This window comes from Mytilus trossulus, chromosome 6, assembly GCF_036588685.1.
Source record: "Mytilus trossulus isolate FHL-02 chromosome 6, PNRI_Mtr1.1.1.hap1, whole genome shotgun sequence".
Lineage (NCBI taxonomy): Eukaryota > Metazoa > Mollusca > Bivalvia > Mytilida > Mytilidae > Mytilus > Mytilus trossulus.
The window spans coordinates 59508595-59533424 of NC_086378.1; the positions used below are offsets into that span (position 1 = coordinate 59508595).

At 30.8% G+C, this 24830-nt stretch overlaps 1 protein-coding gene across 1 annotated transcript; it reads right to left on the bottom strand.

The window, feature by feature from the left end:
- Positions 1-1638: 1638 nt before the first annotated feature.
- Positions 1639-21480, bottom strand: LOC134721614 (bactericidal permeability-increasing protein-like). Its single transcript, XM_063584723.1, has 15 exons — positions 21350-21480; positions 20717-20816; positions 20208-20339; positions 17486-17559; positions 14408-14562; positions 13576-13639; positions 12812-12903; positions 12059-12235; positions 11106-11174; positions 9891-10055; positions 8755-8822; positions 8380-8422; positions 7780-7843; positions 4721-4797; positions 1639-2288 (listed from the first exon to the last, which is right to left on the bottom strand). The coding sequence occupies exons 1-15, from the start codon at positions 21450-21452 to the stop codon at positions 2199-2201; spliced, it is 1473 nt and encodes a 490-aa protein (XP_063440793.1). The 5' UTR covers positions 21453-21480; the 3' UTR covers positions 1639-2198.
- Positions 21481-24830: the final 3350 nt, after the last annotated feature.

Genomic DNA, 24830 nt, shown 5'->3' on the forward strand with positions numbered 1-24830 from the left:
AGTTTAGAATTTAACAAATTTTAATTATCAATTATTATAAAGATCAGAAATTGAAATTTTTCCAAAAATATAATTTTATTCAATTCAAGAAATAAAAGTCCAAATGCATTTCTAAAACAAATCAATACATTTTGCATATTATGAAATAAAAATACTTTGGCACCAAATTACCTTATTTGCAGCGAGGATCCCCTTCCCTTTCATGAATTTGACCTACTGAATTAGACTATTTACCGGATTTGTAATCACATAAGCAACACGACGGGTGCCGCATGTGGAGCAGGATCTGCTTACCCTTCCGGAGCACCTGAGATCACCCCTAGTTTTTGGTGGGGTTCGTGTTATTTATTCTTTAGTTTTCTATGTTGTGTCATGTGTACTATTGTTTTTCTGTTTTTCTTTTTCATTTTTAGCCTTGGCGTTGTCAGTTTGTTTTAGATTTATGAGTTTGACTGTCCCTTTGGTATCTTTCGTCCCTCTTTTAAGGTAACCTATTACATTATTTTGTACTGGCAAGGATCATCACTACCGATGTCACATGCTTATCTTTTGAGTTGTTTCTCTGGTTTTGATGGAATCGTTTTATTGCTGTGAAGTCGTCTATTGACTGATGTTTGTCTTGTTGTCGTGTATGTGCGCTATTCTACTAGACAGAATAGGACACGATAGAGGTGACACGGACTCTATTGAAACACTAGTTTTAAATGCTAAAACTGAAGTTACATCTTCAAATATTTTAAAGATTAGATTGTACGTTGATTAACTTTTACGGACTATATGGGTCATATATAACCACGGCGATGTGTTTATATAGTCAAAATCAAATATGTTTTGACATCGACGACAAAGAGTAATTATCAACTTTGAACTGACCAAGAAACCACCACAAGTGGAGTAAGTAAAGAATCTGCCTTCCTTTCTGGAGCACTTTATATCACAGGGCCTATGTTGTTATCCCTATGGATAAGTCTTTAGTTTTTTTTATATCATGTACATGTATAAAGTGTTTGGTAAACTTGTTTTGTTTTGTTGTTTGATTGGCACTGTGTGTTACTTTGTCCTTGACATCTGAGTTTTCTATCTCTGCTTGATATCTTCTGCTTCTTCGTTACAGAAAGTTGCAAACACATATTTACATTTTCTTACCAAACATAACAAAGGTTGTGGTTATGACGCTTCTACAACTTTTCAATCCCAAATGAAATAAAAGCAAAACAATAAGAATGCGTTCACTGCAGTAAACAGATACCCCACTTGCACTACCATTTTCTATGTTCAATGAACCGTGAAATTGGGTTTAAAACTCTAATTTGGCTTGAAAATTAGAAAGACCATATCATAGGGAAAATGTTAACTAATATAAGTTGATTGAACTTCAAACTTCATAAAAAAACCTACCTTGACCTAAAGCGGGACGAACGGACGCACAGAACAGAAAAAAATCATGCCCCTCTACTATCGTAGGTGGGACATAAGAATAACACAAGGAAAATTAAAAACAATTTTGATGTCAAATTAGGACAGACATATACCATGGACGCAATTGGTAGTAAATTTTGGGTCGTATATAAATTTTAGATTCAAATTCATTTCAAAATCTTAGAATTGATATTTGTATCTTTATTTATAAGGGTGTCTTATTCAAATATAAGTTTAAATATATTGATGATATTTATGTACATAAATATTAGAAAATATATTTTATTTGTAATTAAATAAAGAATAACTGAACTAATAAATGTACAAGATTAAAAAGAGCTGTATATAAAAAAAGTACGAGACAACTCTTCACTAGCATGACTACAGACAAACATGAAGCATACGTAGACTATAAGTAACCGTACGATATTCAACAGAGAGCAAAACTTAAAACTCATAATGAGTTATAAAAGTCTAACAGATAACAAATATTTCACAATTCAAACGAGAAAGTGACTTCTAGATTAATGTAAAAAGCAATAAACGAACAAAAAAATATAATATACAATAACAAACAAAACCAACTAAAATACAGGCACCTTATATGGGAGATGCACTTACATAGTGTGTCGTGATTAAACACGGCTGCTGGACAATACCCATTCCGAAATTGGGACAGTTGTGTTAGAGTACTGACAAATTAAAGTCCAGAAAGTACTATCAAACATCTTTACATGGTTTCTTTTTTACGCTTCTTATTTCTGAATACATGTTTTCGGTTAAATATCTTCCTTTGACAAAAATCTTAGGACAGTTGATTTTCCACTTCTAGGAATGTACTTCAGATTTGTCTCAATAAGGATTGCGTTCTGAAAATAAGAATTGTTTTGCACGTAATACAAGTAATCTACATATTAGTCATTAACATATTTAGTTTTATATTCATGTAGTTCTTCAAATATCCAAATTAAAAAAAGTAACATAAATAGTTATCAAAGGTACCAGGATTATAATTTAATACGCCAGACGCGCTTTTCGTCTACATAAGACTCATCAGTGACGCTCATATCAAAATATGTATAAAGCAAAACAAGTACAAAGTTGAAGAGCATGAAGGACTCAAAATTCCAAAAAGCTGTGCCAAATACGGCTATGGTAATCTATGCTTGGGATAAGAAAATTCTTATTTTTTTTCGAAAAATTCAAAGTTTTGGTAGCAGGACATTTATACAAATGACCACATTATTGATATTCATGTCAACACGTCGGTGTTCACTACTTGGCTGGTGATACCCTCGGGGACGAAACGTCCACCAGCAGTGACATCGAACCAGTGGTGTAAATAGTTATCAAAGGTACCAGGATTATAACTTAATACGCCAGACATAAACAATTTAACAGATTGTGTCCTATTCCTGTTTTTCAATTTCTACCTATTTTTGTTGCTGTCCAATTAAAAATTATTAACATATAAAATGCGTGACTAGCCGTCGTTGAAGCAATGTTAAAAGTAAAATCACAATAATACTGATCTCCGAGGAAATTTCAAAACGGAGAGTTCCTATTCAAATGTCAAAATCAAATGATAAAACACATGAAAGGAATGAGAAACAACTGTCATATACCTGATTTAGTACAGGCATTTTCGAATATAGAAAATGGTGGATTGAACCTGGTTTTATAGCGCTGAACCTGTCACTTGCATGACAATTGCATCAAAGTTTATATATTTACAACTGGTCATCATCAGTTATTAACAATAACATAACATTCATTTTCTTTTGAATTGACGAAATAAAAGTAGATGTTGGATATGTGGCAATGAAATATCAACATAACGAGGAAAGATTGTAATACAATTTAGATCCGGCATATAGTATTTATTGATAGATAGGTGTCTTTACAAAATAATTAGTAAACAATAATAGTGAATAGAACAGAAACAAAGATCTGCCATCACAACCATATCCTCCATAATAACAAAATGCATTAAAAGAGCATTTACTGCACATGTCAAGTCCAGTCATCGGTTCGAACCAAGTCGTCCCATATCTGATTAATAAATTGATAAAACTTTTTTTTATAAAAAATCTAGAATAAACAATTTAAGACTTATGGAGTCAGACTATATAATATGTATCTACATTTCGTTTGTAATTTCGTCTAAACTCAATCTTATCAATCAACGAAGTGTGATCTGTAGTCATTTAATATTCTATAAACAGAGATATAGATAAAGTTAGATAACGAACACGTGCAATTGGGTTTTTCTAGGTCTGTTAGTTTTTTTAAAAACACAGATAACTCTGAACTCTAACATAAAGGTATAATAGGTTATTTGTGTTCTCCATAAATTTTGGAGACAACACTCATCATAGATTCCAGTATAAAAATAGTGTACGCCGACCGCATTTCTTCAACAACAGACTCATCAGCGACGCCGAATCAAAACCAAGTTTAAAGTACGAAGTTGAATACCATTGAAGACCAAAAATTATAAAAGGTAAATTTTGATCATTTCGATTAATATATATATATGTGTTTTTATTTATTTTTGTTCATTCGAATTGATGCATTGAAGACTTTTATTTTGCTCTTTAATATTTTATAATAAAATTTTATATTTGCATTCAGCTATCAAAATTACATACAGATAAGACGAATCGTTGTGTCGTCATTATCTGTTATGTTTAAGAGTATATTTAGTAGACGTATCGAGTTCTTTTCAAATCTGAAAACAAACTTTCTTTTAGGTTTTAATGCATATGATTGAAACTAGAACCACACTGTGTCTATCGGATTTGAAATATTATAATTACAACGTTCTTTTTTTGAAAATGAATAATATTTCCCGTTAGAGTAATGCAGTGATGTGCACTAAGTTTATATCACACGGATGTTTCATGAGAAAAAAAAAACCACGCACTAATTAAACTTCCTAATATTCTTGACCTGCGTCGCATGTCTAATGATCTGTTCATTGTATTTTATTATGATTCAACTGAGTTCGTTTAATTATAGACTTATTGTTAGGTAATGTCGAAAAATATTTCCGTATTGAGAGCATTTGAATTATACTTTCCCATCGACATTTTTTTTATATTTAATACTTTATGCAATATTACTTGTTTATGGATTGTAGGCGGTTTCACAAATTTTCTCCGCTTTCGACTTTTTCTCTCTCAAATAAATGAGTTTTCAATAAAATGGGTATTCAGTTTATCAAATCGATAACTTTATTTCAAATTTTACAAAACTTCCTCAATTTAATATGTAAACGAAAAAAGCGGATTAGTTTTACCTTCTTTAGTTTCAGTTCAGGTTGTACGAATTGAAAGTTGTCCATTATTGGTAGTGGAAATCCTCTTTTACATAGAGCTAAAACAGACAAGTAGATGGTTTATCAACACGATACATGCCTCGAGTGTAGTAAGAACTGAGTATCATACATGTATATATCCTTTTTTGGGCTGGTGTTTCTTTATCATTCGATTTGTGTGCAAAAGCTTGCCTTTTCTCTTATTCCTATTTAGATACGGTGTTGCTTATTTTTTTGGGACAAATGGATTTTGACCCTTATCCCCTCATCCCTTTTGCACATTTTAATTTTTTTTTAAATATCTTTTTGATACCCTTCTAAACAAAGATGACAACACTTTTGATTTTCTTTTAGAATTTTAAAATCATGAAGCTCTTAAACATTCATAGTGTGGCTCTCCAAATGTGTGGTTTTCAGCAGGTATGATGAAAGTTGTTCGTCAAACACAAATATATATGGTGATCATACTTATTTCACGTTTTACATAATATTTTTTTTGAAGATATGGTTGCGCTTGATCGTCTAAATATTCAACTAAACCGTAGTTACCACTTGTATCATTGCAGTCAAGTATGACTAACAATGTCAAACTGTGTGTATTCTCACAAACTAGATTAAAACCATCTTTTTCCTTGTCAAAAAATATAACTTCTGTTCTATTTTCTCCATCTGTTGGTTAATAATGTTTGAGTTTGTAAGTTTTTATGAACATTCTCAATTTTAATAAAAAATACACTGAATTAGTACTTTTTTTCGGCCATTAGATGTTATCAGATATAAAATCTTCTAAATTTTGAAATGTATTCAAAGACTGGTTTTCAACATTTTTTTAAACGCATGACTACTATAATGTTTACTTCAATCAAAATGTATGATTACCTAAACTTTGTCATCAACATTGTTAATTTTTAGAAGAATGGTAAACACAGATAACTGTTCACAATTTCATAGTATAGTCGGAATTTCAGGAATTTTAGTTGATATTTTATGTAATTGTCAATACCTTTAAACTAAACTGTTATATGCTTTGACACATAACAAGCATCGAAACGCCCTAATAAAGACTGAAACCAATTTATAAAACTCTTGCATGTCATATTTTATACATGCTACCTTCAGGTATATTATCAATATATCATGTATATTGTAGGTCAAGAAATCTAAGTTGTACGTGAAGGCTGACCGCTTACATCAATTTGCTTAGGTACTGTCATGCTTTAAGATACACATTCTTATTTAAATTTCCTGTATTACAGACTAGGGGAATAGCTCTGGTAGCATGGATGGAGGCGATTATATACGGACACATAAAAACACATCTTCTCCATTTTCTACATTTTAATCAGACAAAGATGACGTCACAAACATAAATACAAAATACTGACAAAAGGGGAACAACTCTCTCTCACATACAGAAACATAATCTGACCATACATACTGATATACAACATCCCGCCCCCAAAACAAAAATTTACTAAATTTTTACAATGGTCAATATGTTTATGTGTTATAAAAAAATACAATATATAATAATTTCCAAAATTGAAAGTTTACATGAATAAAGTTAATCTCTCGACACTCTAGTAACCATTTTAAAACAAACGTATCAACGCTGTAAAACCGAAAGTCTGGCATCTCGGACTCCTCCCTCGGAAGACCTTATGCACGCATTACTTCCACACAACAATATTACAGTGATACACACATATTAATGGCATTTCCTACTAGACAAACATATATCATTATAAATAGCTGAATACACATTTGATAATATCATCAGAGACCTTAAACTCTTAAATTTAATAAGGTTTTATTTATGATAAATATCACACCGCTAAATGATAAACACGTTCACATTAGCTTAAATTCGAAGTAAACAAATAACGTAGATCAAAATTAACATGAAAGTATCTGGATTCATAAAATCAAAACAGTTGGAAATAAAATGTTCTCTTAAGAATAAATTCATCAGCTTTTCTTCATAAAAGGTCTTCTTGGAGTCTGCAAAACCATGGCGATACAGTTATCACCAAAATACGGTAAATATAACAGTTAATATAGGTAACGGCGGAATGGACACAACAGCAATACAGTCAACATTACGCAATACACATTACACGTGAAGTTCAACGGGTTAATCTGGGTCAACATCAATAAACAGTAAAACTGGCTCTTCTGGTGAAATCGTAACTTGAGTATGCATGGCGATACAATTATCACCGATACAAATTATTTAAATAATGTCAAATGAAAATAGCATATAATAAATGTATAAACAGGATCCAAATGTTACAGAAATAAAATGCATGATGCAACGAGATAAATCTCACGTGCTTCAGGTTTAAAACGGGATACAGGTAGTGGACATTCATCAAAAATCACAAAGACAGTACGTATACAAGACGAGACATGGTCTGTTCTTCTTTCCAAAAAATCAATTTAATGTTGGTCGAATAATAAAAGTTCAGGTATAATTTTTTAAAAACAACGAAAAGTGTTCAGCATCATGGCGGCATGGCAGATCCATCAGGAACAGTCGTTCAACTTTAAAAGTAAAAATATCCAAAATCCAATGAAAAATATAATCCAAAATATGTATAAATCATTATTCACGATCGTTTAGGTCACTCCACCATATTACAGACTAGGGGAATAGCTCTGGTAGCATGGATGGAGGCGATTATATACGGACACATAAAAACACATCTTCTCCATTTTCTACATTTTAATCAGACAAAGATGACGTCACAAACATAAATACAAAATACTGACAAAAGGGGAACAACTCTCTCTCACATACAGAAACATAATCTGACCATACATACTGATATACAACACCTGCTTCTGATTATATTTTCAGGTAAGGTTGACATTGGATCAGTTTGGTTATTCTGTTTATACCTTTTGTTAATTATGGTTGCAGCGATCCAACTGAATACCTTAAACTTTGAAGGGACTGTTATATAAATAGACGTATCGTCTGCAACCGTTTATAAAATAAAAATTGAGAATGGAAATGTTTTAAATGTATGTACACTTACCAGATACCATTGGTGCTAAATATGGCGTCATAATGTCATCTTCCAGAAATTGTAATGCCTTTTCCTGTTAAAAGATGAAATGTTATGATATATCTATATCTATCGATATCAATGATAGTTATGGGATGGAGTATCTTATCGAAATCAAACAAAAATTCAATATCAAACAAAAAACTTTATTAATGTGTGATTTTTTTTCTTCACAATGAAAGCCTCATTTTTGTAAAAGCCTCTCTGAATTTGGAGTCTTGATGATTCTAACATTGTACTTGTTTTGGCCTTTTAAATATGTTAGTTTTGAGCGTCATCGATGAATCAGTTGAAGACAACATACGCGTCTGGCATCATGGTATTCATGATGAGTTTTTAAATTCTGATTGTTCTTCTCTAATACACCAAAAACATGAATAACTTCATCGAACATAATAATAAACTTGATTTAAAAAACAGTTTATCTATATTAAAAGGCAGGTAGAATCATGATTATCATGTCTTCTAGTGAATAGTGTTCGTTTATATTTTAAATTGTTTTGATAGTTTAATTGCTTCTAAAAAAATATATTAACGTATCCGTGTGTAGTGTGAAATATTTGAACTTACATCAATCGCACCTATTACAGAGTCTGTGATATTTGTCTGAACTCTAAAAATAAATTTACATAAATTTATTTGGTTAGTATTGTATTTGAATCATAAAGAGCATAACTTATTCTTGTGACGTTTGTCTGAATTTTTAAGATAAATTCATATCGTTTTGATTGTGTTTGTGTTTTTATTTGAAATTATAAAATACGTTTCTGATAGTTTACTCTTCTTGACAAGCTTGTGGTTTGTCAAGTTTAAATCATGAAGATTCTAAAACACGAATGCTAGCTTAACAGCATGCTTTAAACTTGATAAAAATTAAGATATAAGCATTTTCAGAGTTAAAACTCTGACCATAGAAATAAAATATACGTCCATTCATTTACTTACTCGGTTTTTGATAGTTGCCCATAAATCATCCCATTATTAAGTCTTGGGGTTACTTTTGATACTCCAACCTATAGTAAAAAAAAGAAAACCTCAACACGCTATAATCGTCTGGTTCCAATATTTATTATGGAAACTTATTTGCAGTTGTACTAAAACAACACCCGTTTAGGTTGTATTTGGTATGCTAGAGTAAGTGTCTCGGTCTTCCATTCCAATGAATTTCCTGAAATTATCAGCTGACAAATTCAGCGATTATCTAGAAGTTAAATTGTTAAAAATCTAATGCAAAGTTTACCTTACTGTACTTGAACTTTTTTCGCGGGTACTTATTTTCGCGAATTGTGTATTTCAAACACGTTCGTAGGTATTCATTTTCGTGATTTTATAATTATTGCCTTTCAGTTGAAAGGTTTGATTAAGATTCGCGTGTATTAATTTTTGCGATAATAAACAAGCTGCGATATTCGTTAGAGTAGATACACCGCGTAAATAAGTACAATTACAGTATTTGGATTTGGCTACTCCTTTTTTGTCCTTTTAATCATATATCTTCCTAAGTATTATATTCGAACAGCGGTAATGTTGCCTTTATTTAATTTGTATAATTGGATTTTCTAAGCTATAAGAACTTTTAGATTATGCGTTCCTATTGAAGGCAAATCAAGTAAAACGTTTTGATATACTCGGTTTAAAAAGTGTTATATCTGTCTCATGGTAGCATTTATTTCAATGTTCGTAGATATAACAATGCCTCAATATATAAACCGATCAAAACTAAAGGAAGCCTGTATACAGCAAATATATACATATAGATTAAAAGAGAATAATTAAAATGTGCACCCTGCTTCGACAATGCTACTACAGCATAGTCCGGTACTTATTTTTTTTAAATTGTTTTAACAAAAATATACGAATGTATATACACAGTAACAACTGAAGAAAGAATAAGACTCTGTGTTGAAAGCTGCAAGAAAGTTGTTTGCACAGAAAAACAAAAGTTGTAACTCTTAGACATTTAAAATAATAAATAGTATTGAAAATGTAAATGATGAATTCCAGGGCTTTATATAAGTGCAAAATCTACCATAAGATGTTAAAAAACTATAAGTATATACTATAGTATACATAGCACTAACCGCTGAAACTCTAAACAGGTAATGAAGACTGTTGTCAAGTTCTCTGACATACACACTAATATTCCATTCTGCTGTAACACTTACACTACTACCAATGTTAGTTACTGGTTGTTGTGTACTCTGCATATGAAGCTCTACTGAACAATTAGGGAAAGACTTCGCAATCTATACAAAATGTATGAACACATTTGGCTTTCTTGTTATTCTAAAGACATTGCAAGGCAGAATTATGTAATCAAATAAAGTTAAAAAGAATAATCATGATAAAAAAGAAAAAAAAATGAGATTATTTATTTGAATGCAAAATTAAGTTTTTTTGCATCGAATATGCCATTTGTTTATTTAACCTTTCACAGTTCAAAGTGTTGTCTAATGGATTTGCCTAATGAATAAAAAGACAATTTAGGGCATACGATAGTTCCAGGGAAGATAATGACGTTGCTAACGTAAAATGTTATTAATGCGACGTCAGACTGAAAAACAAAGGCTATTTTCGACTGATTTTTTATCATTCAAACTGATTAAATATGAAAACGAGTGCATGGACCCCCATTTTTATAAACGACATTTAGTTTCATTTTGTATGGGGATTATATGGACCAAATTTAAAAAAAAATGTAAATAGTGCAATTGTTTTAATTTTGATAATTAAACAGCAAAAATGCATAAATATTTAGGATACAGAAATTACAAATTATTTAACAAAAAACAATTTGTGTTTATCTTTTAAAACACAAAAGTAATGTCTTTCTTTCAAAAAAAGAAAAATACGGCCACAAATCCGAATTTTGGGCAAATATACACAATTTTGACCTCATTTAACTCAAAAAGTAGCTCATGAAGGTATATTTTTTTTTTAACATATTTGATTTAATCAGGGAAAAAAATCGTCTATATGGAAATTTTCATCAAACTTTAAATACAGGATCAAAACTGTATCATATGCCTTTAAGGCTATCATGAAATGCCAATGTATGTGATGATTTTAAAGAAAATAACTGTTCATATTTTATAGATAAAAAAGTTCTATATACTAATATTAATTAAAGGGCATTTTGTTTTATTATTTCATGTGATGGATATAAAAATGGCTGCAAGAAACTGTTTTAGTTTTAGAATACTTGAATTGCCTCCGTGGAATAAGAAGATGTGCATGTTGCCAAAAAAGTTACTTATACAAGAATGAATATATTGTTTTTTGAAAAAATACTTTACCTGAGGAATTAGTCTTCCAATGCAATTTTCTGAGCAGGTGGTGTTCAGCATACTCCTTCTAAATCCAATCTTCAAATCAGTCAAACAAAATATAAAGGTTTTATTGTTGAAATGCGTTTTTAATCGAACTGCATTTATAAATCACACAATTACTATTTCTAATTGACATATGCATTTTTGAAATATACCTTCATCAAAATAATGTCATGTAAAATGTTAACCTAAAAGAGTATCATATCACAACATGAAGCGCATGTCAAGTTTTAAGTTGGTATCGAGTAAAGAATATAATAAATGTAATATGTACGAGGTACCTTATTTGTATTTCACTGGCACCAAATGATATATTGTTAATGTGGTAATTCAAAATGTTTCAATTCTCAGAAATCAGTGTAACTCTGACCGGAGAACACATTTTGATTCTAAGCGGAGAAGTAACACATTTCAATTGCAAAGTCTTAAATTTTAGTCTTGGTGTAAATCGACGACCTCCAACCATCAGCTGATTATGTAACCACATTAAACCATAAGTCCGATTGATAAACGAGGAGCGTAACGGGTAGGTATCTGCACGAAAAACGCGAAATGAAGTTTCCATTTTACGATGAACGAACAATAAAAAATTCTTGCACGCTGATTTCTTTTACAGATTTCATAAAACACGGCGAATAACGATCCTTTTTAACTGCTGCAGGTGAAAAAAAATTGGCAAAAAAACGTTGCACGTCAATAAATCTTTACCACCCGTTTTAACTAGTATGAGAATATTTGAAAAGCAACATTTGATAATTTACCAAAATAACTTGCGATAGAATAAAATATAATATAAGATCAATGAGATACTGTTAATGACTTTTGTAACCGTATTGGTACTTAAAGCTCTCAAAGAAGATATTCATAAGTCGTAGAAAGCAAAATGGTATTGTAGCATGCTTTATGATGAGTATACTTACGTTTGTTGAGGTTATATTCATCCCAACCATGTTGTGTCTATACGCCTGGTAAAGCATAGTATTGAAAACATAATCAGATACTGCTACATAGGCCATTTTTGTAGTATGGTAGTTGTATGGGAAAGAAGGCGCTGAATATGGTGCTTCAGATTGACTATAACGCCATAGTACCGATCCCTGTATAAAGAATATAAATTTAAAAGTTTATATTTATAACAGTTGATACAAAATATTTACATAAAATCATGCATAATGTTATTCAAATGGGGTTGAACAAATAGTGAATTTATCAAATCATTTTAAGTTTGTATACATAAATGCAAATTGTGCTTCCAATCGTTGAAGAACATGTATTAACTATTCCATTTAACACAATATGTTCTACGAGCAATGTTCATCCAATGATTACTCAAATAATGCACATAGCAAATGCATGGTCTGTGGCTGCTTTAGAAAACTAATACAATAAAAAGATAAACATTTGGTGTAAATTGCATTATTTTATGACAATTCCGAGAAAGTTTAAAAAAAACCCAACATATTATTTAAAGATGACTTGCGTACACAAAATAGGAATCTCGTGATAATGAATATTCGATAGCAGGAACTGCAATAATGATTTCATTTCATTTCATTTTCTTTTAATTGTTAACTCTTATATAATTTCAGTTCATTTTAATATATTTCAAACTAAAAACGTTGTTTCAAATATGATTGTTATATATAAATGCATTTCTATTCAAAACTGTATACCTTGAGGTATACTTCCAAATAATTCGTTGATACACTTGGACTGGATATAAGCCTATAGTCAACTATCATCGAATTTCCTACCGGAATCTGAACTGTATAATAAATCTAAAAATAACTATTTTGAACGTATTGGTGTATAAATCATTGATTTTAAAACATAATAATTCAAGTGTCATATGTTTTGGCCTGAGATGATTACCGGTGAAAAACAGATAAACCTATCGAAAGTTTAAATATTTATCAGATCACGTAATCACTGATCCATGGCATTGCATCAATTATTTGGCACCATGGCTTAGCCATAGTCGTTAGGTATTAAAAAATCTATGGCTTACATGAGATAAAAAATAGGTATGATACCGTTGTAGTTCATATGTAGTCCTAATGTATATTGCATAGGTTATAACTAAGTGACATTTCCTTTCAATTTTATATTCATTTGATTATAACTGGTTTGATTTCAGCAATACTGGTTAATACATTGAAGCTAGACACCCGTAATGTGTATCAAATAATACGTCTGAAGCTATCGTCTGTATTATGTGGAAAAAATAGAAAAATGATAATTTGACAAACGTCTGCTTTTGTGGGCTTTTATAAGATTATCAAAACTACTAAATTATTTTTTGTTACGATACAGTTCTCTATAATTCTATAAATATGTAGATTTATATACAATAAAATGTGTTGTGAAAATTTGTTAAACGCAGATACTTAATTTCCAGACATTTCAGTTTTTTCCTTAAAAGTAAAAAAAAAAATACCTTTCACATTTGAAATAATGCTCTGTGCATTCTTCTCGACAAGACCTTTGAAGATTCCGCAGAACTGCAAGGTAAACTAATCATTATAAGTTTTCTTCCTCATGAAGATGTTTTTGGACATTTTGCATAGCATTGATAGATAATATTACAAAAAAATATTTTGCAAAGACCACTTGAAAATGAAATTTCTCTCAAAACGGACTCCTTTCCGAGCTTTCGGCATAACGACAAATATGATCCAATTGTCGGAACTACAATTCCGTCTTCTTTTCGTCTAATGAAATGTACTTAATTAGTTTTATCATTGTTCTTTTTTTTTTTTTTTTTAAAGACGGGTGACGGGTGCCACATTTGGAGAAGAATCTTCTTACCTATTAGGAGCACTGGCGTTTATTTCCGGTTTTTAATTGGGTTTTTGTTGTTTTGTCTTTGTTTTATTTTGTTATGTTTTTAAGGTTTAGTTATCAGTTAGTTGTTTTTATTCTTTTGTTTTGGGCAAGGCGTTGTCGATTTACTTTTCGACTTGTTACTTTGAATATCCTTTTTGTAGTTTTTCGCTTCTCTTTCTACCAATATAGTGCTATGAAAACAGAGTTTTAGGTATTTATAACAAGAAAAGAATATCGTATGTGTCTCCTCACAAAAGGCAAAAAAGGCGTGTTATGAACATTTCTTAATCTCAATGCTTTGAGAATTTGTATTTGATTAGAAAACAGCTGACCTGACATATAATCATTTTATATTTGAAAAGATAATACACTTAAGCATCCATTTATAAAGACATGATTAAACAATACAGTAACCCCATTTGAATACTTCCTACATAGCTTACATTTTTCTCTATTTGAAGGTGAATAGCACGAATTGCCTTTTCTGCGAATAGTTTGATTATCCAGTCTTTTCCACCATGGAAAACATACTTTATTGGACCACTTGAAGGAACACATTGAGAAGCTTTTAAATTTGGCCTTCCGCTACTGTCAGTCCCTTCAATATATGTTAATTAAATAAAAAAGAGTTAATTAATGATTAAGAAAAAAACTAGTACATCTTAATAAACAAAACCACTGCAAATAAGAAGGTGTGGAGTTTTGAAAATCAATCTTAACGATTTTGCAGTTACATTAAACCCTTTGAATTTTCTACGTTTTACTTTACAGTCCACACGACTACGAAGTCTCATTGAACGGAGTTTTCTTTTTAAAATCTAAGTTGAATCTACGTTACAAAATTTTATATTTTAAGCCATGAGATTCTTACTAGTTTGTTAAATACCATACTGACCCCTGCAACAACAGCGAAGACAATGTCATCAAAATACTGAACTTTTTAATCGACAGCATATTTGTTAAATTTGGTAAACTGATATTTTAGAAGACCATCTGATTTCCAATTTGTACTTAATTTGCGCCATTATTGACCGATTTTTTTGTACTCATATGCAACAGAATTAATACAGAACCTTATGAAAGAAGAAAAACAGAAAAGAAAAAGAAACTTTCCAACTTTAATAAATTTCTATTCAGATGAGTTAATTTCTGTATCATTTTGTCTCTAGTGGAGAGTTGCAATCATACCATATCTTCTGGTTTATACTCTATACTTTACTTCACATACTGGAATCTGAATATAAAGAAATATGACTTCATAAGTCTTAATGTCAAAAATAGTAAATAATATAGTTAAACTCAATGTAAGACAATATTCTATGCTGGAATCTAATAGCAGCCAAATATGAAAAATAATACAATAACTGTAATATTCTTTCTGTCTTGCAAATACCAACTTAAAGTAAAAATATGAACTCTTTCATACTCATGGAAATCAAAGTGGACTTTCATACTCATTTTCATAACACATTCATATCTTTTATACCAAGATAAAAATATAGAAATACATGCATCAAATACTAATGTAAAGAATATAACTGACCTGAATATAAAGAATGGTTTCCAGAATAAGAATAAATAGAATATATCAATCACAATTAAGTATAGTGTTCTCTGTGTAGAATTTGAAAAGAATGCCTCAATATCAAAGGAGTTCACAGAGTAACCAATCGGAATAAAGAAATAGAAAACCCAGGATGTAAATACCAAAGTGAATAGAAAATCAAAGTACTGTCATACTGTATACTCTGTCAAAGTCAGTCAACAAGTCAGTGCATGAACAAATATATACAAATACTATTTATTAACATAAATGCTATAATCAAGCTGTACTACATATATATATATATGATGTTCTGTCACTCAATGAACAATATTTCAATGAGTGCTTACATCTTATATCCCCATGTGACATTAAGATTAATGATAATATTGAACGTATACGGTCTGTCCAAACAAAGTTAATGTATTAGTTGATGTTGATACAGATGGACGACCTCAAAGTAAAATCTATGAAGCTATAGTCAATCATAAATATTCAAAACATAAAAAAGTCGATTTGGCGTACTAGAATAATATATGTTTAGTTGAAAATTGTTTAAACGTTAATCAAGTTCAAATGAACAAGTGTTGGCTAGCCCTTGTTTGTGATAAATGTAAGATAACTCTGGTTAATTTCCTTTATATTATATGATGATGTGTAGATAATATAATTCGATTGTCTTAAAATGTCCTTTTTAAAAAAAATGAAATGTTTTATATAAGCTTTCAATCATGATTCCTCACTAAAGCATTAACATCAGTATGAAGTTTCTTAAATAAGGTGGTGTTCATGATGTTCTATGTTTTTTGTGCGCTTCTTGTGTGTGATTGTGTTTAGGAAGGGAGCTTTACATGAATTATGTTGAAATCATAAACATTATATTAAAACAGTAAAGGCATTTGCAAGTACTATGATCAATGCTGTTGCAGGTTACATGATTGGACAACATATTAAAACAGGGTGGTCTTGTATGCAAACTTAAACATGTGTCATTCGGCTTAATGATTTATCTCAAAAGAAAAAGTAGTCAGATTACTATATATATCAGGTTTTGTCATACAACTACTTAAAAAGATAACAGTCCAGAATGGTTCTAAAGCATTCGTGGGCAGATAATCTCTCTCTTATCTTACAACTAAGTTACATAACCCCGACAAGAGGAGCATTTTAACATGTTTAACGACATTGGCCAACCATGAGGTTCTTGCACCGTCGGTCATGGCTCGCGTCTTTTCAACATGTTCAATCATTCAAATCATGTTTTTTTACCTGCTGGTAAAATAATTTGTTATTAAAAAAAAAGAATGATAGTCATTTACGTCAACGTAATGACACGGATCGGTTGCTTCTGTTATTGTCTCGCTTTAGAAAGGAAAACAATAGTAACACCGAATTCTGATGAAAATTCAAAATGCGAAGTCCATAATCAAGTCTAACACATCACACGAATGGATAACAACTGTCATATTCCTGACTTGATACAGACATATTCTTATGTAGAAAAAGGTGGATTAAACCTGTGTTTACATCTAGCTAAACCTGTAAGTTGTATAACAGATGCAATTGAACCTGCCCACATTGTACACATTACTTACAAGTATGTTCAACATGTACATGCAAATGTGCTACAGATATAATGATACTTTTATCAATTCAGCCTATACATATATCTTTAAGCTTACAAAAGTATACGTAGCTTTCAGTTTGTATACTGAGTATATTTTTTTTAAAACTCCGGTTAGTACCTTGGACGATTGGCTTTAAAACGGATTAAATCTTATTTCTAGACATTTTTGCATATCTTTGTATTCATAAACATGATAAAGATTGGATGTATTTAGATTTTGAAAAAGGTATATAATTCTTTTTCTTCCTTTTTTAGGTTGTGTTAATGATATTTATTTCACTTTTTTCAATTGGCTATACCTATGCCATATTCAATACCAACACTTACTGAGTGTGAATATAAATTCCATACCTAATTGTATAATAATTTTGAACGACATTGTTGAAAAATTCACAGTGAAGCTTCCTTTGTCTAAATACTTTTCGCTGAAATAAAAAAAAAAACTTTTTATTGAGAATTATGATTTTTTTTAAAATGCAAACGGTTTATTTCTTTATATTTCCTTTGAGTTTTGATATCTTATTTTTACACACACACATACATTTATTCATCCTACAATTCGGTGTCCTACTATACAGATACATGACAACAGATATTGCTATGCTGTGTCTGTTTACTATGCAGATATCGCTTTAAAGCTCCGCCCGCTGCCGGAATACGTTTGTGTGTTGCTGTTGTTGAATGTTTAATGAACCTGCGTGACTTCTGGATGTGTATTACAGTCGCATTCCAATGACGCATTGTTTGGCTTTATGCAAATAAAGGATTACCTTTATACGTTCTGTTTGTTTTTAAACATTTCTTAAAAGCAATAAGAATTAATTTTTTTTTCATTACATACAAACATAAACAATCATCGATTTAAAAACTTGAATGTGTCTGATTGTGTAAAAAATCAAACTTGTTGATTTTAGCATGCATGTTAAGTAAATGTCAATATAAAAAAGAAGATATGGTATGATTGCCAACGAGACAACTATCCACAAAAGACCAAAATGACACAAACATTAACAACTATAGGTCACCGAACGGCCTTCAACAATGAGCAAAGCCCATACCGCATAGTCAGCTATAAAAGGCCCCGATAAGACAATGTAAAACAATTCAAACGAGAAAACTAACGGCCTCGTTTATGTAAAAAATGAACGAAAAACAAGCATGTAACACATAAACAAACGACAACCACTGAATTACAGGCTCCTGACTTGGGACAGGCACATACATAAATAATGTGGCGGGATTAAACATGTTAGCGGGTTCCCAACCCTACCCGTACCTGGGGCAGTGGTAAAACAATACAACATAAGAACGAACTATAAAAATTAGTTGAAAAAGACTTAACTCATCAGATAGACAAAAAATACAAGTGGGCGTGGTCAAGTTCATTTTAAAAATTTGAATCGTAGAACAACTCGTACACTTCTGTTTCAAATTCGACAACGTTTTGTTATTTGCTTTTACTGTTAAAATTAGTTGTTATGATTAAATAGATAATTATTTACCTTGAGCGATGTATTACTGTTTACCATTCGAGATTCTTTTTTGCGAATCCGTCTTCAGCTGAATGTGTGATTGTAATATAACTACGCGTGTCTCAAGGGATTTGCAATTAGAAATAAATGCCAAAAAAAAGTTTTGTGTCTTTCAAAGCACATAACAAACAATATATAGAACTGATTGCAGGAAAAAGAAAATAACTGTTTAGTGTCTTTATATATCAGCTGTATTTGTACTAGGCTCGAAATAGGAGTAATAGCTTCGCTAAAGCTCGCATAACATCCGTAGCTGATATTTAAAGACACTAAACGTGCTTAATGTAGGCAACAGTAGTATGCCGCTGGTCGAAATTCATAAATCGATTGAGAAAAAAAACCAAATCCGGGTTACAAACTAAAACTGAGGAAAACGCATCAAATATCAGAGGTGAACTACAGCACAACAGAATAATTACAACATTAAAATGTAATACACACAGAAACGAACTATAACATAACAATGGCCATTTTCCTGACTTGGTACAGGACATTTTTAGAAGAAATGGTGGGTTGAATCTATATTTGTGGCATGCAAACCCCTCACTTTTATGGCAATGTTAAATATAACATTAAAATGACAACATTACATAACAGGACTACAATACAAATACATAGTAGAACATATAGGACAGATAATCACATGCATAATAGCTAACAAAAGGTACCAGATTTAAAACTTGATAAGCCAGACGTGCTTTTCGTCCACAAAAGACTAACCAGTGACGCTCAGATGAAAAAAAGTTCGAAAAGATAAGGTTGAAGAGCACAGAGTGCCAAATGTTTCAAAACGTTGCGACTTATATGACTAGGATTTTCTGCCTGAGTTAAGAACATCCGAATTATTTAGAAGAATTCATACGTTTGCAGACAGTAAATGTTATAAAATGACTATATATAATACATCTAGATATGCATGACAAAACTGAAGTGGTGACTAACGACAGAATAAAAACGGATACGTTACATAAAACAACCTAAACTAAACAGGTGTTGTCTTTATTGTCAATTCTATAACATAACCTTCATGAAATGACTGTAATAATTTTCTGTCTATGAAAAAATGACATAACAATTGTGGTGCAAACTGCATAACTCGTCTAGCTTGTTATTATCAACAGTGCACCACATTTTTTATGTTTTATTTTAAATAGACCGAAAAAAATATGAGAGTAATGTCTTATAGTTTTATTCTAAATTACATTTTATACCGGCGTAAATCATGAAAAAAGCGTTGATGACGTCACACTCACTTGACAAAATCCTGTCTTTGAGATGATAAACAAAACAAAGTAAACCAGCCAGAAGACACGGTACGTCCAAATTAAATTATTCGTATAGGACATAACAAATTTGCTGGTTGGTCCTTTTTTATAGACTTGGTTAGCTATATAATTATATATATATAAATAAACCTGGACAATGTATATCTATATATAACGAAAGAAATTTTGCCTTATAACGTTCACTTAAACAAAAGCAATTTGTTGCTTTTTATTATCCCTTCCTACAAATGAAAACTGTGAAGAAGAAAATCTTACAAAAATCTGCTATATTTATATTGAAATAGTCCGTCAATATCCAAATTCATCCCTTCTGCAGTCCATCTGAGGCTATTTCCTGAATATCGTGAAATACTACTCTTTCCAAGTTGAAACCTTGTTATTTTAACACTGAAAGAAATGAAGTTTGAAAGTATATTAAAAATATTACACTTAACAAGTATTTATAAGTAGACACATATGATATTTATTGGGTGCAAAACACTCATTTCGAGCAATTTTGAAAAGGCAAGTTTTTGTTTGACTCCAAGACGAAAGTTGATACTTTCAAGATTATATTTGATAAATCCATGAATAAAGTTGAACAGCTCAATTATTAAACTTTGTGATACAGGACAGATAATACGATAAAAGAAATCTGCAAGTTTTTCAAATTATATTTAATAATTTCTTTTACTATTCATTACCGAGCTTTTCAAAATTTATTATATATAAAAGAAAACGACTCACTAAAAACCCCAATATTTATATGCAGTTGTATGACTTACTTGGTCAGTTCATAGTTTACGTTAATGTCACTTCCAGTTTGCGTTGTAATCTTCATTGTTTTTACATTATTGGAAACTAAATCAGCCGCCACAGTATTGACTTGAAGAACACAAATATTCAATTAAACTATTGTTTTAATATAATACAAAACATAAAAGAGAAAGAAAAATGCCAATTTATTCAAAAAGGCTACTAGGAAACCAAATCTAGCAGCACCAGTGACATAATTTGAAAACATCTTTATATTTATCGTTCTCTGTTCCTCATTCGAAGGTTTTCTTTCAGCTCAGACAGAATTTAAATTTCAAACAAATTAATGTTTTTCGATCGACTTTCTTGAAAAAAACTTTGAACAATTAAGGCGGAAATCTAGAGATAATGACCACATGCACACACACTATACACTACAATAAATGCACAGAATAGCCTATTTCTACAATAAATCTGACAGATATTCTGGAACCATAGGTTTGTGGAAATTAGAAAAATAATTAACGGGTAATTTATTAAGTCATACAAAAAGACAAAGTCCCAGAAAGACATATTTTCTCATTGCCAATCATACCATATCTTCATTTATACTTTAATTGACGAACACCAAAAAGGAAAAGATGAGTTTAGTTTGTACATACCGATATCTATCCCTTTTTGCGTTATTTGAAGTCTGATTCCTGGATTTCGGGCCGAGAGGCCTTTCGAAAATATGAACAAACTGAATATTACTAAACGCCACATATCATCTAAACGTTTTGTGTGAAATAAGATAAAAGATTGATTAAATAATTTTTATACATGAAAATACTTCCTTCTAAAATGCTAATAGTTTCCTGTTGTCGACGATTACATGTATAAATAGATATTTGGGTTTAGAAAAAATTAAATTAAAAAGGAAATGAATCTTTCACCCTTCCACATTCTGTATGCATGTGCTTGTCCAAAAACGGGATTCTTTAATTCAGTGGTTGTCGTAGGTTGTTATGTTACATATTTGTTTTTCGTATCTTTTTGTACATTAATAAGCCGTTAGTTTTCTTGTTTGAATTGTTTCGTATTATCATGTCGATGCCTTTTATAGATGACTTTGCGGTATGGGATTTGCTCATTGTTGAAGTCCGTACGGTGACCTTAAATTGTTAATTTCTGTGTCATTTGGTATCTTACGAAGAGTAGTCTCATTGGCAATCATACCATATCTTCTGTCTCATATTTGAAAGAATTCATGTTTTTTAATTTATTGTTTTACTGAAATTTACACATGTTACATACCAGAATGTGAATGCAGATTAGTAATATATAATTTGCCCATACATTAATCAAATCATATATTTATAAAAAGCTTTAAGCGTATCGCAAAAGGGATTGTGATTGATCCGTGGGTCAGTTCGATGATTTTTTTCCAATGTATTATGTTTACTCTCTTTGATAATAATTTAATCCTGAAATGGATACCCGGCCACGTCCGCTTTTATTGGTTGTATTTTTTGTTTATCTATCTATATAGATGCTGTATGATTATGATTGCCAATGAGACCATTGTCCACAAGAGACCAAAATGACACAAACATTAACAACTATATGTCACATAATCCTTTTTCAACAGATTTTTATAGTTTGTTCTTATATTGTACTGTTTCACCACTGTCCCATGTAGGGGGAGGGTTTGGATCCAGCTAACATGTTAACCCTGCCACATCCTGTATGTATGTACCTGTCACAAGTCAGGATCCTGTAATTCCGTGGATGTCGTTTGTTTATGTTATATATATTTGTTTTTCGTTCATTTTTTGTACACAAATTTGACCGTTAGATTTCTTGTTTGTATTGTATTACACTGTCATTTTGGTGCCTTTTATAGCTGACAATGCGATATGGGCTTTGTTCATTTTTGAAAGCAGTACGGTGAACAATATACGTGATATGATATTCATATTTTACGAATCATGAATTTATTACAGTATACCTAGAATAATGTTCGTAAATATTAACGTATTATTAAGCTACCTTTTGACACAAGTTTTTTTTTTTTTAATTTTTTAACGTTTCAGAGTACCTCGGATAACTATTTATTGTCTGATTTTAATATCTTTTTACATGTTATATCATAACTAAAGTTTGCTTAAAATTAAACAAAAGTCATCTGAAACTTATGTAGCTGTTGAAGGGAACACATAACACATGGCTAGATTCTATCCTACTTTCCGTATATTTATTATAATGCTGATTTAAAAAAAAAAGATTCGGGTGAATGATGGCTTAGAAATTTTAAATAGCAAATGACCACTCGTTTTATGAAGCAAAAAAGATAAAAATCGGTTATTAAATAAATTTGCTTTAATATATAGACATGGATAGTATTTCGGAAAATGCAAATTTTAAGTAAAGAAATGATGATATCGAAAGGTTTATTTCAATAAATAAAGAAAGAAAATATGTAAATAAAAATCAAATCTTATCAAAAGATAACATCTCTATCAACTCACCAATGCCCGATTGATCCTATCAATAAGAAGTGTTCGTGTATTACATGTCCAAAAAACAGAAAATGTTGCAGAAAATCATTCAACTTTATTACGTCATCAATTTTGGACGGTAAGCTGCGATTTGATAATATAGTAACACGTTTTTACTCCCAATTAACACTTTCAGAGAGAAGCACGAATTAAAAAAAACCCTAGACAATGTATGATCTTAAATAAGTACAAAATCGACTTTTCATAAAATTTCATTCATTCTTTTGATACATTGATATTGTTATTGAAATAAAAAAAAAATTTAAACCGGGGGTTCCCAACCAAGATAAAAAAAGGGCACCATTATACCCCATTCAAATGCATTGTACGTCCTAAAAAGGGAATTCCGCCCCCGAGAATGTTGAATTATTTATTTGACAGTAAACGTGCGATTTTTGTAAAGGTGATTACAGGGGGTAGGGGAAGTGGAATGGCACATTTTGCATTTTTTTCTAAACAAATGTCACTTCCTGTTTATTTTAAATTAATTCACCCCCCCCCTTTTCCCCTTTACGTTTACCCATTAAAATCAAACGTAAGCTTACTAAAATATATCTTTATTATATTACTTTTCTGCGAAGTTGTATTTTAAAAAGCCTTAAATGTGAACAACATCTTTTGAAATGCTTCTTATTTTATCAAATTATTAAACTTCTGTTTTTTTTATTCCAGGAAAAAAAACTCTCGTTTGAAGTGAAGTGAAACAAAAATGTGTTTACACAATAAATTACATTTACTGCTTTATGGCTATTAAAGTTTCTATAATGTTCAGTCTTGTTAAATGTACTACTACTTCATTGGAACGCCGAACAAATCAGATACAAAACAAAAGTAACCAAAAAAAAGAAGACCGGAATCCTCGTGCAAAAAAAATATCTGGCAACGGTTGTTACCGGCCTGTCTTTTTGTTACCTGTGTATTGTATCTAATACTTATAAATCAGGGCACCAATGTGTTGGTTAAGCTGATTACGCATTTATGAAGTAAATCATGTTAATGTAAGCACCTGCTCAAACGAGTGACTCTGTATTGCGTAATGAAAAATAAAAGATCATGTTATAATTTTAAACATTAATTATACAATTAGTTAATGTCTGACATTCTTGTCTTTGTTCGTCAAATTCGTGTATGTCATGTATAAGATACTAATTTCAATGTTGAGGTTAACATATAAAAATGATAATGTAAAAAAAGATTAGAGATTTAATGGCTTATATAAAGATTTTTCAGTGCTGGTGTAAAGCTTAAATCTGATATGTTAGCATTCCTGCCCTGTATATTATTTCTGAGAATTGTAACAACAGTATGTGTAATGAGTTGTGTTTCAGCAGTGTAATTCATCTGAACATATTTTCATTATCAGTTTTTTTAACAATAAAATTTGATCATACAGTATTTGAGTCTTGAACTTGATAGGACTGTGAACCTCCAGATAACTAATCAGAATATACATTTGAATTTAATAAGCTTGATATCGGAATTTCAATACCTGGTACATTCAACGTAAATAAGATTAACCTTTATTTCCTATGAACTCCCCTAGACTCTGGGTCTTTTTTCTTTTGCGATTACTTCTTACAGGTAATTGCGAAGTCATCTATCA

What these genes read in the sequence shown, in the direction of transcription:
- LOC134721614 (XM_063584723.1), bottom strand. Translation starts at nt 21,452, where the DNA reads ATGTGGCGTTTAGTAATATTCAGTTTGTTCATATTTTCGAAAGGCCTC. An exon ending in ACCTGTTTAGAGTTTCAGCG is followed by an intron (nt 8,823 to 9,890) that starts GTTAGTGCTATG and finishes TTTTTACTATAG; the next exon opens with GTTGGAGTATCAAAAGTAAC. An exon ending in GGGCAACTATCAAAAACCGA is followed by an intron (nt 8,423 to 8,754) that starts GTAAGTAAATGA and finishes ATTTATTTTTAG; the next exon opens with AGTTCAGACAAATATCACAG.